The sequence below is a fragment of the Pterocles gutturalis genome, unplaced genomic scaffold (assembly GCF_000699245.1).
Source record: "Pterocles gutturalis isolate BGI_N339 unplaced genomic scaffold, ASM69924v1 scaffold36590, whole genome shotgun sequence".
NCBI lineage: Eukaryota > Metazoa > Chordata > Aves > Pterocliformes > Pteroclidae > Pterocles > Pterocles gutturalis.
The window spans coordinates 4,282-22,427 of NW_010142054.1; the positions used below are offsets into that span (position 1 = coordinate 4,282).

Genomic DNA, 18,146 nt, shown 5'->3' on the forward strand with positions numbered 1-18,146 from the left:
AACAGTTTGCTGTGCAGGCGCTAGGTAGGGAGCTGCTCGACACACAGCGGGGGCCTGTCTCACACAACAGCACCCTTCCGCAGCCTAAGTTACAATCTAACCTCCACCTTTGATTTCCGAGTCCAAAAAAAGACAAAACAGACCAGTCTGGTTCAGTTTAAGGACACTGGCCTTTCAGAAACTCTGTTACTAAACTACTTCTTTGTCAGCTGTGCCACCTTCCACAGCCAGAAGAGGAGCTCCCAGTTAGAGGCCAGTAACCTGCCTCTCAGAAGCTTTGCTGTCATAAAAAAGATTTAGACTGAGTTCAGAATCAGGTTTCCTCAGGCAGGGCACCCACTATATTAAGTGAATTCTGCTTTAAAAGTGCAAGACCTCCGCAAGCTCCTCTACCCCTGACCCACAGCAGTGCTGCCTCCAAGACTCGCAGAGCCCGTCCAGCACTCCATGAGGGACTGCAGCCAGCACAGCAGCTCCTTTTGCCTGGATGGACAGCTTAGCTCTAAGAAGGCAAAGAAAAACCAAGCAGGGTCTAACTATGCAAATCCTGCTGCATTTCAGACTGAAACCTCTGTTCCGCTGCCAGGCATGGTCTGTAGTTGTCTGCTGACAGCCCTTTGCTCAGCAATTCAGTCTTTTGTGCCTTTTGCTGCGTGTGGGAAAGAGGGCTCGAAGGGGAAGAATACCCGAATGGGCTTTTAACAAAAAGAGTTCAAGTAGCAATAGTGAAAACGGTCGAGTAGACACTGCTTGAGCATCTTCTACATTATCACAGGGTGAAGATCCCTGTGCTCCCTGCCTACATGAAAGCTTCCGCTGCTCAGAACTAAAGCACTATTTCTGACACACACAGGGAAGGAGAGGAAGCAAGAGAATGAAAAGGGCACAGGAAGGATGTAAGCCTATCTCTTTTAGACTGATTTAAGAAGCAAAGTTAAGCTCTGCATAAATTCCTGATAAGAACAGAGATTCAGTAAAATCAATTCACATGGAGTGCACTAAGGAAGTGGAGTGAAGCCCCAGCACTGTGCTGGGAACACGTCCTCAGACCAGTTCTGGATCAGCCCAGCACAACACTGTGAGGGAGAGCCTGCTCTCTGCCTCTCTCTCCGCAGTGCTTCAAGCGCAAATCCAAGGAAAGAATGAATTGCTTTAACCCATCAAGACCCAGAGCTCAAATTCCCCAAAAATGTGCTCATATAAAAGGTATTAGTGTTTACAGCCTGGCCACAGCTCTGTGGGCATGCTTTGAAAAATATGGACTCACAAAGTCAAGTATCCAGCAACTGCTTTTCTTTGTCTCGGACATCACTTAGTGGCAATGAGAGAACAGTTTGCAGCACTGGAAAATCACAGGGGATTTCTTAAGATGGCAAGGAATGTCCTGACAGGAGACTTGCAGTTGATCTCTAATGCACTACAGGAACATTTCTGGTAGGGTTTTTCTCTTTTTTGCTTTCTAACATTTACATGGCTAAAAAAAAATTATTCTTAACAGATGCACTGATTATTTTTCAATGAGAGCCCTTGTGTTCAGAGTTAGGATTTGTGCAAGTACACTTGCAAAAATATTTATGGCTGAGTTAGGAAAAAGGGTTAAAGTTAAGAGACAAGCTGTCGGATCTAACAAGGACCAAAACCACTAAAGTTTAAAATTCAAACAGCTACTTTACTATCTATAAAAGGCTTTTGTGGGTAGGGTTTTTTTTGCTCAGTTGCCAGTTGAATATGTTGTATTGCAGTCAGCTGCCATAGGCGAGGGTCCAGCCATCTCATCCATTTGCTTTTCATCTGTTGTGGCACTACCTGGAAATCATGGAGCTGGAATGGGACTGGCTGGAAGAGGTGGTGGCAGCGCTGAGCTGGGAGAATCCACTGTGGCTTGATTCAAGGCTGGTCATAGATCCCCTGCAATCAAAAACAAAGTCGTTTTAAGCTTCAGAACAAAGATTTTGATTTCTGCTATGTATCTATAGTGTATTGTATTTGTTTGCACACTGAATAAAAAGCAACGCTTTTAGTGCAGATACTCAAAAGCTCTTCCGCCTCCCCACGCAGGATAATGGGGACATCAAACACCTTGTGAAAAACAGATGCTGGCCAAAGAGACTGAGAACTAGTTTCAGCCAAGTATATCAACTGGCAGGCAACTGAACCAACTCAATTCCATTTTGAGTTGCACCCATTTCTACATGACAACTTGCCAAGCCCAACAACTCACACAATGCTTTCAAAGCAGAGCAAAACGACCAATGATGATTACAATGAGACAACTAATTAACCCCTTTTATACATTAGTTGCCCCTAGTGCCAGTACTGGTTGAATTTTTCTGTTAGGATTTTTTTTTTAGGCCTAAGAAAACATAAGCCCTTACAATTTACTGTATTTAAGTAAAATGATCAAGCCAGTGTCAAGTTAAGTATCAGAAAGGTTTGAAATCAGCTGACCTTCATGAACCTTGGCCAGACATACCTGAAATCTTCAGATCCTATTACTTCTGTATAGTACATCACTTTACATTTGTGAGAGGAGACCTGTAGAGATGCTAGCACATCATCCACACGAGGCAGGTTGGTTGCAGCACAGGCAGGCATGCTATGAAATTTCCACTGGAGAATATAAAAGCCAGGCCACCTGGTCACATGCGATCCCTGGAAGCAGCCACAGCAAAAATTGAAAATTAACCTTGTTAACACAAAGATTTGTAAGCTTGAAATTTCTTTTCCAAGCTTAGAAAAACTGCCTACACACCCAGAGTTTTTTTTCCCCAATGCCAATACTTCAGCTCCTCAGCCAACCGGCAGAGCGGGTCAAGTCTCCCCACAGAACGCGTTAATAGAAGTTACGATAGAATGCCAGCGGTTCCTCCTCCTTTTTGACAGTGTCAAGGGGTTAGGATTTACATACACTGAAAGGACACAGTTCTTGTTTAAAACAATATTATCCATTTTTTCCATTTAGTTTCATTAATGGCTGTCCTTTGAGACTGAAAAGAGCAGTCAATGCTCCTGCCTCACAGAAAGAGAAAGTGAAGTTCAGGAGGTCACTGCCCGTATTTCCAGTTTAACACTTCCAATTAGATGACTTAAGGAGCTCCTTTTTCAAAGGCTGTTCAACTCAACTCTTATTCAAGTCAAAAGGAACAGCAGTGGCAGAGTGTGATTGTGAGCATGCTGCATGTAATATCAGACTTGGCAATTAAAGGATAGGCTGCATGTGCTGTAAAAACACTTCAGGAACCTTGGCCATAGGGCACTCCTTAAGGTGCCTGTTAGAGGGACACACACAGAAGCTCAGTCTTAATTTCCAGACTTCTCTCATTACTGAGGTAAGGACGTAATGATACTCTTCAAACACAGACTGTTTGCTTCAGAAAATAATGGCCAAAATTACAGCACAAAGCATATCTTGCTACTTTCTGGATGGGCACTATATTCTAGGTGGCTTCCCTATATTCCTTGCTGATCAATCTCCATCACTGTTAGCCTGATGCAACCTCCCCTCACAGCAGATCCCATGTAATTACTATCCCCTTTCCCTGCAGCATGCAGCTAGGAACAGAAGCCGAAATGTCAGCCAAAAGCAAGCAGACAGTCCAGAGCTGAATCACTGCTCGATCATCAATAATGACTGTGAATTAGAACATCTAGTTTCAGAGCTAGCTTCCATCTGCTCCTGCAGAAGGATTCAGCCGTCTTACCTGCACACTCTCCCCTTCCTTGCAGATAAGAGGTGACTCCACCATGCTGTAATCACGCCCCAATTGCCAGACTTTGTCTATCAACTGGACGTTGTTCCCACCAGGAGACGTAATACTGTGAGCTCCCAGAGAGTCCTTTTTAGGAGGCTGTGGGGCTCTTTTGGAATGAAAGATGTTAAAAACAATGTCGCCCTTGCACACATCAAAATCCCACGTGATCACAGATGAGGCATCCACAATCTGAATGAGAACCTGACACAGAAAAGTCATATTAGACAATAGCAATTTGCTCAGTAAAGACAGAAACTCTTACCAGAAAAGATGACAAAACCCAGAGGCTTTGTTGCTGGGCTTAATTTAGACTTTTTAAAAGGCAGTGTAGATACAAATTCTCTCCTGATGCAGTGTCTTATTTTAACACGTGACTTTCAGAAGCTCTCAAGTAGCTTCTGAGAATATTGGTTGTCTTTGCTTATAAGGACATTGCTTTGAATAGAATGAAAAACAGTGATTCTCTAAATGACAACAAGATGATACCAGGAACGGTCACAAACTTCAGCTACTATAGCACCATTAATGCACCAGGACTATAGAAGAACAAGGCGGAAGCATGGCAACTAAATAACCAAGTTCTAAACCATTTCCTGCTCAAGAGAACTCCACAGCAGAGGATTGAGATTAAAGAAGAATAGGCTGCAACCATACCTCATGCGGAGCTCCTTTGAAGACACTTGCAGACTGGTAGATTGTTTCCGTCCAAAGCTTTATGTCCTCATTTTCCAACTCTTCTGCTGTCCGGTAGAGGGACTTGGGAACCAGCCCGCCCTCTGGTACTTCACACTGAAAGCATAAACAGCCATTAAAAAGTATCCCCTCTGTCCCTCCACACCCTGTCATGCTCTGCCTGCTACCTTCAGAAATAAAAACTCACATTCAGCAAGTACTCTGAAGAATGAGGTATGAACAAGAGTTTGAAAGTAATTTTATAGCTTGCACATCATACGTACATTTATTTTACAATGACCTGGTTTAGGTGAGTTTGCAGAACTAGACACCAGAGGAACAGATCTTGTACACACACAACAGCCACCACCACAGAAAAGGACAGTGCAAACGCTGCACATCACTCATGCTGTCCTATACTGAAGACAGACTTGAACCACTCAGGAGTCCTGAGGAAAGTGTCAATAAATGACTCAGTCTGAAAAATACAGCCTACAGAGACCTGAAGGAACTGGGGTAGCTCAATTTAAGGACGAAGGATAGTGAGGAGATACTGTAAGTTTCCAAGCAGATAAAAGGATATTGCAGTTGGGAAGGTAACAGTTCAAGCTACAACTGGAAATGGATGACACAGCTTCCCTAAGCAATCATCTTTCTTAAGAAGTCTCCAGTAATGAACTTAGACAACTACCTGATCAGGAATAGGTTCCACAGACACGTTTGGGGCAGTAGAAGTGTTTGATAACTGAATTACAGCAGAGAATTGAAAGAAAGCCTCTATTGCTGTCTGTGACAAGCAGGAAGTATTCTAGCTGTTTGCTTTCTGGTAATACTGACTACTGCTTACTGAAGCAGAGGATTTGGCCAGCTTCTCAAGCTCCAAATCAGATAGCACAAACTCTCTCCCCTAAAAGCTACTGCTGCAGCAAAAAGCAGCCCACTGAAGATAAACACACGCTCTATTCCAACATGTCTAACAGTACCTCACTATACTCTGAGACTGTGTTTGAATGACTTAGATGAATTTTCAAGAATGGTACAGAAATTAATCTAGAAAGTGTGCAGGGGCTTACAAAGCAAGCCTGAAATTATATTTTAACACAGTTGTGTTCAGAAAAAAATCATCTAAGTATTACTGTGATGGAGGCTCCAGGAAATGCCAGAGTCATACTCTTACATCTCAGTCACACCACTGAGCCTGTGTTGTCAAAAACACTACAGAGAAACAAACCTTACAGTATCATTGAGATGTTGATTGATACTCGCAGCATAGGCAGAAAGCATCTATTAAGGCACATGACAAGGGACTGGGCAATTACAGTATCCTGCAGTAAAACGATTTTTTTGGTTTGTTGTGGTCAACACGCATATTGTGCTAGGAGACCTGGCTGTTTGTTAAGCCCTGCTAGCAGATGTGCCACATATTTCCTTGGGCTCCCTATGGTATCAGTCAGTTCTTTCAGGTGACACTGACTCTTCTGATTATCTGACGGTGATAGCTCTTGCTCAGTGCTGTGCCACCATGTCTGCTTGAACTTGACAGGTAACAGACACTACGGCTTTTAGCTGTGCCTGGCTACTTTGATAAGTTATTTGATATTCATTGTAAAGAAGCATTGTATTTCTCTTTTTAAAGTGCATCCAGAAGAAAACACTAAACCTGAAATCCTACATCATAGCTCCTGCCACCAAACTACATTAGGAATCATTCTGTGCTTCTAGGCTTCTTTGTTTAGAGGAGCAGGGGAATAAATTCACAAATAAGCAGTTATATGTGCTAGTTTATATTCATACCATGCACTCTCCACCAAGAAAATCAGGGATAATTTCTTTATCGATGTAATCCAGCAGTCCCCCAGGACCCTGGTAGTCATTTCCAGCATAAATAAGGAACTTCTTTCTAGTGTTGTCATCAATGAAAGGACTAACCTACAAACAAAGAAAAACAGAATAGATTAGGCTCCTACATTTTTCAAGTCAATTTTGAAAGAATCAATTTGATCGCATTAAGTGTTACCATCCTTGTTATGCAAAGTTCACACAATAAAGAAGCTAAATTAGTCAACTACGTGAGCAAGTTCTTAGGAAGTGTTTTTAAATCCATTCCAGGAATCCCATAGAAGAGAAGTTTCCAAACGGTAACATTTCCCACTTGTAAAATCTGGTTTCTAAAGCACTTTTACAAACTACAAGTCTGTAACTGTGTACTGAGAGAGCTGAGGAATGCCTTGAATTACAAACATACCAGTGTCCAAAGAACTGGGAATACTCGAGGTGCTCTTAGGATTAGAAGACGACCCAAAGTCTCAGGGTAATTAGCTTCAACCACCTCAATGATTCTTAGCAAGGCTTTGACACCAGGTCTCCATAAATGCCTCATGTTCAAGCCTTCCAGATCTACTAAACAGGTCCAAGAGCTGAATTTGAGAAAGACAAAAAGAAAAAATCTCAATGGCATCAAAATTCTCCTTTCTTATGCAAGTGTCTAACATACTGAAATGTGTGGACCCCACTGCATGCTTTGTTTTCTTCTGTTTTTCCTCCTTGCTTTGCACTACCTGTAGACACTGGACTTGAAGATCCTTAGAACAGAAATGTCTTGGAGCAAGCCAAGCACAATGACAGAGTATGTTCAAAGATCACTTTGCACATCACACGTATTCCCCCACAGACATTTCAGACTCCAGGTGAAGGTTAACAAGAAGCCAGAAAAGATTCTGCCAACAGCCAGCCCAAATGTTAAACCATTGCTTCTAAAAGAAAATCAATTAAGTGGCCACGCTGCTATGAAGCAATTTAACATTCATGGTGCAGATCTCTAAGACAATACAGTAACAGTGCCATTACACGTCAAAGCTAATTCTGTTATCAGATCTCATGGAGGGAAGCTTTTTTTTATAGGAAGAGGTACGCTCTTAATTCTAAATACTGAGCTTCAGCATATGCTTCCGTCACTTTCCAAGTTCAGGTCTCGCCCTGGGCATGAATTCAAGATTTACAGCTGTGCTGGACCAGCTAACATCCATGAAATTAGGCTTCTGTCAAACAGCAAACACATCTTTGTTTCACTTTAAATGCATAATATGTAGTCCTTTAGGATTACTTCTACAAACGAAGATCCAGTAAGCAGCACAATTTCAAAGTTACACACATGAAATCCATCTCTTGGATTTGACCTCCCACTGAGAGCTAGGACAACAAGTTCTTTAACAGGGAAGAGATAAGCAGACATACCATGCATCCCTGAACCTTTACAGACTGAGGGAAGGAGTCAGAAATTGAAAAGAGTCCACGAAGCACTGTTTCTTTCCACGGCCAGTCCTGCATTCATTCCACACCCTTAAATCCATTTTGCAGTTAACACTTTCACAAGTGACCCCTACAATGACTTAAAGATAGGACAGCAAGCCCTTTTCAACTGAACTTCACATGAAGTCATGCCAGGAGTTGTAAAACTAGATCCCAGGTTTCACAGGAGCCTCATGACCTTACCTTGGATTACAAGTTGAGTAACCACAGACAATAAATGGAGAATGCAAACAAGAATTAAGTGTAATGAGCCTTGGTATGGACCACAGATGAACAAGTGACATGAAAATATCTGAAACTACTGGAAAGGCTATCCATTATATTATCATGGCTTGATTTTCTTGGCAGCCTGCACCAATGTTTGTCTATAAAATCCCCCAGAAACAGAGCTAAGTTGCATTGTTTTGCAGACATCCAACAGTAGAAGAGAGTAGAACCCCATGTAAAACCATTCTGAGCCCAACAGAGACTGCTGGAGCAGGTGGTGTGTTTCCCTCAGGCTTGACAATGCAGATTCACTCTGGTGATAACTGCAGCAGGTCTCAGCTAACTGCAACTGTGCTTCTGTCTGCTTGGGAGACTCACAGCCTACCCTTTGCTTGTTCCATTTAATAAACTTTGCTCAGGAGCATCACATTGCCTGATGTTCCCCGTACAAGCACCATGAAACCAGGAAATTCCCAAAGAGCAGATCCACTTGTTGTATTTTACCTTATGGGCCTGCCAAATACTTTTGTATTGTCCTCACATCGCCTCAGTCCTTCTTCATTTATTGAAAGAACCTGCACGAGAAAACATGTTGTTTAGAGAAGCCAGTCTTAAACTCACTTGATGGGATAAAGAAAAAAATGTTTATATCCCAAGGCTAAAACTACAAGCTCAGACCAGCATATACATTTTTTTTCCAAAGAATGAACTAGAAATCACTATATTTACCCCTTTGGTTGCTCTTGTTGAAAAATAAACATACCTTTCCCTAAAAGCAATAAAATGTAAACAAGATCCTCCTGAAAACTGAGACCCAGGAGTGATACAGACAATAAGTCTCCCTGCACTTCCTCCCCTTTAAGCATTGATTTCCTATTTACTCAGAAATTAAAGCCCCTTTAAGTCATAGAAAGTAACCCTGAAACAGAACTAGGGCAAACAAAATTTAGTATGTGCCTGGAAATGCCACTGGAAGAGAAAAAGTAAAATCCAGCCCCTGCTTCTAGTGGTTCCTATGGCTGTGACTGTCATTGCTAGGAGTCAAATTATTGTGAAGCTGGAATTCTGCCAGCTTTCTGCTTGGAAACTGAGCAGATCCACAGCAACAAAGTCTGAGTGATGCCTTTAGAGAAGGCAAAATTACAGGCAAGTACGTTTTCTTTAAAAATATTTTTTTCTTATCCTTGGAGTACAGGCTTGCCAACATCTGAGCATGGCATTTTCTCTTCGGTACAAATGCAGAGATTGAAGTTTGAAGCACTGCACAAACTGCAGCAGAATCTGTGAAACTGCTAACAAATAACTACAGGAGCTGCCAAGAACTACGCCTTTCCGCCATCAGTTTGCAGTTGGAAAGAATGCAGAAGATCAGCTACCAGGAGCTTTCAGATGTATTCAAACCAGAAACAGACGGCCAGAGAGTACATCAAAATATCCAATGTGATGAATGTTCTGGCAGAGGAGGAGATTTCTAAATGAAAGTATCACATTGTTAGCAACTTGCTGGCTCAAAAAATACTTACGTATCGAAGCAAGGCTTCTTCCCCAAGAGCTCGCACTAAGCCTTTGGTATCCATCTGTCCCAATCTCAGCACGTACAGCGGGCGACCATCTGAATAACAAGAACAAATATGTCAGTACAACCCTTATTTTTATAGCAAAAGACAATTTGAATGAGCTAGTTTTATGCTAAAAAACCAAATGGAAACAAGCCATAATCAGTTCAAACTTTGTTGTAGAGCTGGAAGAAGGAGAACCCAGAGCAGATGGCAATATAAACTTTCCCCTGTCCAGCTGCACCAAAAAATTGCCTGTAAATAAACTGCAAAAGTTAAATGGAGACATCTTGATACAAAACCAGCTCCCTTACCTGCAAGGAAAGTTGAAAGGACTTCAACAAGTACACTGGTACACACAAGATGTTGGTATACACAATTAAAGACACAGGACTATAATTTGCTTCCAGTACAGCTCAGGTACAGGAAAAGCTTTAGTCCACCAGTGTAACGAAGGAGTGGCAGCACAGGCTGTAAGCCTTCCATCACACATGGCGCAATACTGCTCTGGATAGCTTACAGAAACATTTTTTGTAAAAGTAGCTACCCCGAGTTCTGGGAATTAATGAAACAGTGTAAACCCAGAGACTTGCTTTCTGCAGTATTTGTTAAGTCACACCTTTCAGCTATGTCATTACATATTATGCAGAACTGGCACACAGCCTCACTTATGCAGGGTAAGCCTGGTGAGAACAGACTCTGCTCCAGAGATCAGCTTCAGACAGACCCTCTGTGTCCAAAGCCTTGCCTTTTCATGGTCATCTTGTTGCATACCAGGGCATCCTGATACCATCCAGGATACAGAGGCATTAAGCTTAACAACTGCATTGGCTGAAGTTGAGAATCAAAGCTTGCATTTCTGGCTCTTCGTAACAGGAGCTAGTTGTCTGAAACAGCTTCCATCCTCCTCTCAAAGCTGTGATGCATTTTTAAGCTTTGCTCCATCTATTCTAGTACACAAGCTAAATAATCACCAACTTATAAAACAGAAAATGCCAGGACACAAACATTTTAAAAAAATGAGCTTTCTACATAAAAGTCTCCCTGAAGTCCTGCTGTCTGTTTAGCTTTACTTCCCTCCAAGAATTGCAAAGGGAGGTATCAAGTTATCATTAAGTCCTTTAGGACACAAGGAAAGAAACTGTTAAGATATGCTACTTGAAAAAATCCCAAACAACTAAAAACTGCATACTCAAGGCAAGTTATTTATTTGGCAGAGACACTACCCCCATGAAAGTTCAGAGTACTTTATCAAGCAGTCTAAAAGAAAGTGTTGTTTTAACATCAGCACACACTTATCTTGAAATGTTCTGTTTAGCTTTTGGAACACTACACAAAAAGTGCCATTAAACTCCATAGCAGGTCTCTCTCCCTCACAGATGCATATGCATCCAAAAATCAGACTAAGAGCTGGTCCACCCAAATGACACACAAAGGAATGTCTCAGCTGACAGTGCTGTATTATCACTGTATGTTTTATATTCCATTAGAGCTTTGTGATTTTAAAAAAACCATTTGACTGAAGCATTCCTGTCAAAATAAAAGCTACTCAGATGTATAGAAAGCTGCGCTAATTGCAAGCCAAAATAATTGCAAGCCAAAATAATAACTTTTATTCTGTCACGCTAATAGCTCATTCTAGACAACATGCTTCATAATCACTGCTGCCTTTGCTTTAGCACTGAAAGCTATACAGAAATCAGCTAGCTTAGGTTTGGCACATCTAGCATATGTAGGAGGAAAGGAGCAATACTAGAAGAGGGTTTAAAAAAGGAACCTACCACTAAAATTTGAAATTATAAAGAATTGCTCAGTTTTGAAAGTCTGCTTCCATTACTGACAAACCCATGCTTTACTTGTGGGCATGCTGCAAAAGAGATCAAAGGAACCGGAGGGGAAGGGAGGGGGACATGAAGTTCACCACAAGACTGAAGAACTCAGAAAAACACTAAACCACCCTTTGATGCATTCTGTACCATTCTACTCACTGGCAGGACACAGACACTATTGACAGAGGAAGTCTTTGCAAAGTAAGGACAAGGAACCGACAGAAAGGGAGAACTTGCTCACAGGTCTTTTCCCCTGCAATCTTTACAAGCATATTCTCATTTTCCATGTTCTTAGTTTGAGGTCTGTCAAATCCAAAGCAGCAGGGGAGAGCTATTCAAGCCCTTCAGCTTTACAGTGGTTAAACTTCTGCTGTGTCCTCCCTGTCTCCTGGCCACTAGTGCTGACAGCTTCCTGTCCTGCTTCATATGCTTCTTGGAACAGGAAGAGCTAGCAGAAACAATGGCGCCGAGTGGGAAAAAGACTAAATCAGAACACAGAGAGCTCACAGTAAGAGATCATTTCCTTATCTAAAGAGCCCAGCTTGCCTCAAGCATCAAATTCCAAAATGTTTAATTTCTGTGTATGTCTTATCAACAAGATCAGTGCACGATAAAGCCAGCGGAGGGATAGGGGAGCGTGTCAGGCATAGCCATCCATGTTTCAAAGATCTGGCTGTGCCTCCCCATACAGAGGGAATTCAGCCAAAGCTTCTTCCCTTCTTAAATAAACCTGCTCTATTTAATGTTTTTGCAACATCCTACTTCTCATCATTAATCTGACTGTAATGCTAAATAAGTATTCATTTATGCCATCAGCAGACTTAGACAACATCAGAAATAAGTTGATTAGAAAGATACACTTATTTACAAACATCTTTTAATCACTGAAAGAGAATACTCAAGATTTGCATAACACCTTTCTAAGCATTTCGGAGCACTGCAGAAGTGCAATTAATAACTTTAAGCTACTGGCAAAGCAGAGCCCTTTAGAAAGTTAAATACATCATTATTAGTCAGAAAGATTAGGACCTAGGAGTCTGTCTCCACCAACTAAGAAGCTGGCAACATCAATTTAAATGTATTTAGTACATAACAGAGAAGTTCTAACCATCCTTCCAGTCACCTCTAGTTAAGAGAGGGACAACTATCACCTTTAATTCAGAACATAAAAATGCTGTTCCATATCCACCCTATAGAGCGTACCTTTGTCATGGTGATGCCAGCCTCCTGCATAGTAATCTTGAAGTACCTGAGGAGGGTTCCAGGTGTCTAGAATATAGTCTACCTGGTGCTGCTTACGCCACGTCAGCGACTGGCACAGGATTTCTCTTGCTTTATCTATGTTGAAGTCCCGGGCACGCAAGAATCTTAAAATGTGCTCATCCTTTGGGATCTATTAAAAAAAAACAAACCCACAAAACAAACCCACAAACTCAACTTTGTATTCAAGGTTCGAAACAAGAACAAAAAAACCCAAACAAAAGCTGAAAAATGTGCAACCCTGCACCAATGCAAGAGGATGGTACGTAACACAAGTTACTCAAGCAAATCAGCCTTTGCAACAAAAACCTTGGCCCTGTCAGGTACAGCAGCTACCTTCATACTGGGGATATAAAAGTTTCATGAACTCTAATGTAACCATTTATACCTGTATGACCACACTAAGTCAGCCCAATTTAAATCACTCCAGGGACAAAACACAGACTGTATTTCATCGCTAAGTAAAAGGAAGCTGAGATATACATTGAAAACCCACAAGCTGGGAAAACCCCCAGCCTTGCTATCAGGATTTAACTGGCCACATTGCTTCCCTTTCAGTACTGCACTTCGGGACACAGATTTGAGAATATGATGTTTGGCCAGAGCAAACAAATGTAAAAATAAGGTTATTCTAGAACAGGAGACTTATAAAACTGACATTATTTCCCTGTGCTTGTTTACTGACATTCTGATTGGCAGTCACACTAATTATTTAAGCATCTCAGTTGGCAAAGGCAGCTGGACAGTCACAATGAACTTCTATTGCCACTGTATAGACTTAATTTAGGTACTCTGTTTTGATCATGGAGGGCCACTTAACATGAACAGTGAGATGTTTCATCAGGTCCACCTTGAATGTGACACAATCTGAGACAGAGCCACAAGAGACAAACAGTAACTTACTTTGCCCTTGTGTGTCTCCTGGAGCCACTGTCTCAGTCGAATGAGGCAGCTTTCCTGCATTGGTGTCAAGTCACCCAGATACCGCTTGATGTAGTCTGCATCCAGCTTGTCTGAAAGATGTACAGATGGTTAGAGTGGTCCTGAACTGAGGCACAGAAGCAGCTGCTCTGTGTTCTGTGCAGTCAGAATTGAATAAAGTTTATTTGAATCAATGAAAAGATGAGCAAGGCAACATACACAGTCATTGTAATGTAAAACCAAGAAGATTCATTCTCCTTCTGCAACTAAGAAAGGAGTAAAACCAGACATCTATAAAAAGCATTTTGCCCATATATCCAGGTTTGTTGATCCACAGCATCACTGGGTTTGCTGCTTCTGGAAATACTTAAGAGAAACTTTGATCTAAATCTCCCAAGTGCAAGAATTTTCCCAAATTCCCTTATTAACAGGGGAAGGAAGATAGAACAGAAAACCGTCCAGGGAAGCTTCAGCCCTTTCCTCCCCATTGTTCCTATAGTTATACTCAGCCGTGAATTTCAGGGCAAGAAGTAGGCCATATTTTTGCAACTGAATGAACAACAAAGTGAAGAGTTTTTCTACTCATATCTGATCTTCATTTGCTAAAAAGATCAGCTCATAACAGCTATCCAGGCTATCCCACATGCTAGTGCTTTGCAAGCCTGCACTTTGACATTACACGTTATCAAAGAGCCACTGTGAAGATTTTCAGCTGTCCCTAAGAAACAGCACAGTGCTGAGAGGCTCTACAGTACAAAGAATCCCACTAAACCAAGTCAGACCACCATACCATCAGGTGTTCCTGCTGTGGGCTCTGAGGGGCTGCTTGAGGTGTTCAGGATCTCCTTGTTGTTCAAGCCCTCCTTTGTGGCAGAGTCAGGTATATTAATGGCAGGTGAAACTGGGCGTCTGGTGTGGGATGTGCTGCTCTCCAATTTACATGCAACAGGAGGAGTCCAACGAGGAACAAAGGTTATTCCTTCTTCCTCCAGCTGCTTCAGGTAGTATTCTATTATTTCTTTTCCCTTCAAAAAGGAAAAATTATTTCAGCTACTAAAACCACCCATTTAGAAACAGAAAGGATTGAGCTGGAAACCCATTAAGTGGTCAGACCTCTCTAAGGATTCCACTTGAAATACAGACCTGCACACACAGGCTGCCCCAAGGTCAAGAGCAAGCAGCCCAGCTTTTTGAGCAGAGCAGCCTGTTACTTAGCAGCAGCTACATTGTCTTTTGGTAACTTCGAGCCAGGCACCTCCTTCACGACTGCAAGCTCACCTTTTTAATATTGCTGGTGTACTGCTTCATGGCAATCTTTTCCACTGTGCTTTCAAAACCAAAAAAAGATTTTATATCCAGACTTGCTGACTGTTCAAAACAGGTCCAGTCTTCATTGTCAGGATGAACCTATTAGTTAAAAGAAGGTCATACTATTTAGCTACCGATTTAGTGGGTTTTTTTCCTCCTCACAGTATTTGAAATGACTGTTTCTTGTTTTACAGGTTCACAGTCAAAAACATTCAAGCAGAATTTGCAGGTTAGACAGATAGACCAAGGCCAGGTAGCTTGAAGACCACAGCAAGTCATGTAAGCATTTCCAAACACTGCAGTCTAGACATGTTTGCAACAGACACTGCAACAGATCCTTCCCTCGTTGACCTATTAAGTACCTTAGTATTTTGTAGACTGAAAACTATTTTACTTTGTTCATCTACAATAATGCTACAGAATTACAGAAAGAAGCATCAACTTCTCATTTGGTGACAGCTGAATAAGCTAAGTTAGAGCACTCCCACCTTTCTTCTTAGCTTACATCTCAGTTTGCTAAGAGATGACCTTGAAAAAAAGAGATGTTACTGCTCTGAAGGAAAGCTCTTTTCTCTTCAGCTGAAAAAGATTTGTCTAAAGGAATTTCCAGGCTGGGCTCTGAATTCGTGGTTCTACAAGCATCACAGAAGGCTGGATTTCTGAGCATGCAGTTGTCCTGATGCCCTAAGGTTCCCTCCCCCTCACAACATGCTAGAATTGGCTGGGAACAGTATTGACACTATAACAAGACAACCACAGAAAAAACCTGTTTCCTTTCCTTTGCTTCTTCTGCACTAGGGAATGGGGAGTACAAGAATAGCTTCTACAGCCTAAATAAGCACAAATCATAATAATAACACATAAGAATCTTCTTGTTCTTTCATAAATTTAATTATAAAATAACTTTAATAGGAAAGAACTTTTTAAAATTATTCTTGAATTAAAATTCTGGGTTTTTATTTACTTACTAATTTATTGATTGAGTAGAGCAAGGGCAACAAGGAGAAGTGTTGTGTTATGCACATATTTATCACATGCACTTTTCCGTACAGTATTTCCCTGTTTAAACAGAGCTTTCACAGAAATATTGCAGCAGGAAAAGTGTTTTTTTAATGTGCCTTGGAAATAATTGCAGAAATAATAATAAAAAAAAATCAGATAGTAGTGTTCAGTGGGTTTGACATCCAATGACCTTTTCACCATGGTTCTGTACACAGCAGAAAATGTTATCACCTGCACACAAATAAATCAGTCACATTTGCTAGCTTTGATTTGACCTTTATCGTCATTTTGAAGTTTTACTGCTATACATATGTGCTGTATAAGCCTACAAGTATTGGCTAAGCCATTCAGAATAAAAGATGAGCAGAGCATAACAGTAAGCATGCCACCAGTCTCCTTTGCATCAGAAAATGTCTGCACTGAAGACTAAAGAACGATGGAAAGAATTAGGTTAAAACACAGCTGACTTGATGAACATTCTTCTGAGCTGAGCAGAAGGCAAATAAGCTTCGTTGAACTTGTCTTTAACAGTTCTGTCAGGGTATCAGCCTCATCGAGCCCGACGCTGCTATTACAGACCACAAACTTGCCTAAACAGAGCTGTCAAACACAGCAAATTATGTTGTGCTCGCTCTACGCTCTGAAAAGATGCTCAAGCAAAAGGGTGCCAAACTTGTTTCACTTCTTCAAGCAAGTGTGTTAACATTCAACACCAACAACAATTATCACTCACGGTGGTGTGTTGGTTATTTTTTCTTGCAAAGCAAAAGCCAAGAACAACCCAACTTCTGAGTTCTGAAATCTAAACACCGACTTAACTCCATCTGTAGCACCACCAAGAGCCTGTTACTCACTGTGTAAGAGCAGTGTTCATTAATAATGACTCTATTAGAGAAGGTTTCATTGTAGGCTTCTATATGCAAAGTCCTTTCTCGTCTGTTCAAAGAATTCTTCTGAACAAAGTACACATAATCCACTCCTGCAATCTGAGGAAGATGATAGATTCCGTTAAGATACAATATTCACATGAAAGGATATCAAAAGGTAAAGCAGGCACTTCAAACCTAATCACCTTTTTCAATAGCCGTGGTGCATCTATATCCAGCTTACAGCGCCGTTCAATCACATGGATAGCTTCATCCTCACTCTTGTATTCATTTACAGTGTCACTGGCAACAAACATAGGGATCAGAGGACACGTAGGAAACCTTCTTTCATATGCCTATACAAATGGAAACAGAAAAAAACAAATTATCATCACAAGTTATTCCTGAGGGTGTGCACAGGGTTCCTTCATTGACATCACCAGCATTTGGAGATATAATGCCCTTCGTACCTTGGGGAGAAGGGACTGAGCCTTCCTGGAGTCCACATTATGCCTAAAAAAAGGTCACGGTGCATTCCAAACAATCCATTCATTAAAACCTTCCTAACACAGCCCTTTCCAGGTAAAACAATTTTTAAAACAACACACAAAATACCCCATTTCTCCCATCCCTCCAAAAAGGAAATTGTTCTTATGTACAATGACAATCCTCTTGACAGCAATAACAGGAAAATAAGACCCTCTAGTTCTAAAATACCACAAGACAAAACAGTTATGTTTTAGATTAAAAAAACCCCACATACTAGTTATCCGTGTTTCACCAAGCTGTCTAGAGGGTTTTCCACACAGCTCCCAAAGGTCTAATAAAAACATTTCAAAGCCTGTTTCTTAAGCTAATAGAGCTCTCAAACTTCCTGTGCACAGAGTATTCATAATGATTTCACCGCACAGTTTATCAGCTTACAGTTCTGTCTAACAACATACAGTGAGGCTTTCCAACACCATGAGGTCATTTCATACTTTTGAAAATTTAAACTTTTTTGCAGTCATGCAGAGCTAGCAATAGCTTTGACTGTGGTTAAAGACTATAGTCATGTAAATAAGTTCATCTCTTAAATACTTGACACACACAGGGAAGATGGTATTAAATCAGAGACACCTGGAAATGACAGTTAAGAATCTGGGATCAGTAAAACAGATAAGAGAAAAATGGGCGTTATCCTCACTAGTAAGCTTGTTGAATTTTACTTTTAGAACCACCATGGATAGAGAACACAACACAACTGGTTTTCTTTCCTTGTCTTTGGTAGTCACTAGTGTACCTCCACATCTCTTCAGCTTTTTTCCTCATGGTGTGGCAGTAAACTAATTCTTTAGCCTTCCTTCCAAATTCTGAGTTCTTTTGGTTTTGCTATTATCAGAACCCAGTTGGCCTTGGTGAAAAGGCAGGTCTGCAAGAAGAAAACTTCAGTAACATGAATTAAGTAAATCTGAAAGCAGAACA

The 18,146-nt window shown here is 41.2% G+C and overlaps 1 protein-coding gene across 1 annotated transcript in view; it reads right to left on the reverse strand.

The window, feature by feature from the left end:
• Nucleotides 1–1,231: 1,231 nt before the first annotated feature.
• Nucleotides 1,232–18,146, reverse strand: part of SEC14L1 (SEC14-like 1 (S. cerevisiae)) — a 38,566-nt gene continuing 21,651 nt past the window's right edge. Inside the window, exons 2-15 of the mRNA XM_010084242.1 lie at nt 16,889–17,038; nt 16,671–16,802; nt 14,785–14,913; nt 14,297–14,531; nt 13,489–13,598; nt 12,529–12,718; nt 9,464–9,552; nt 8,445–8,515; nt 6,670–6,841; nt 6,219–6,353; nt 4,407–4,541; nt 3,702–3,953; nt 2,474–2,652; nt 1,232–1,908 (exon numbers count right to left, since the gene is read on the reverse strand). Coding sequence (XP_010082544.1) covers nt 1,803–1,908; nt 2,474–2,652; nt 3,702–3,953; nt 4,407–4,541; nt 6,219–6,353; nt 6,670–6,841; nt 8,445–8,515; nt 9,464–9,552; nt 12,529–12,718; nt 13,489–13,598; nt 14,297–14,531; nt 14,785–14,913; nt 16,671–16,802; nt 16,889–17,038 — 2,085 coding nt within the window. The 3' untranslated portion in view covers nt 1,232–1,802. The remainder of the gene's footprint in view (nt 1,909–2,473; nt 2,653–3,701; nt 3,954–4,406; nt 4,542–6,218; nt 6,354–6,669; nt 6,842–8,444; nt 8,516–9,463; nt 9,553–12,528; nt 12,719–13,488; nt 13,599–14,296; nt 14,532–14,784; nt 14,914–16,670; nt 16,803–16,888; nt 17,039–18,146) is intronic.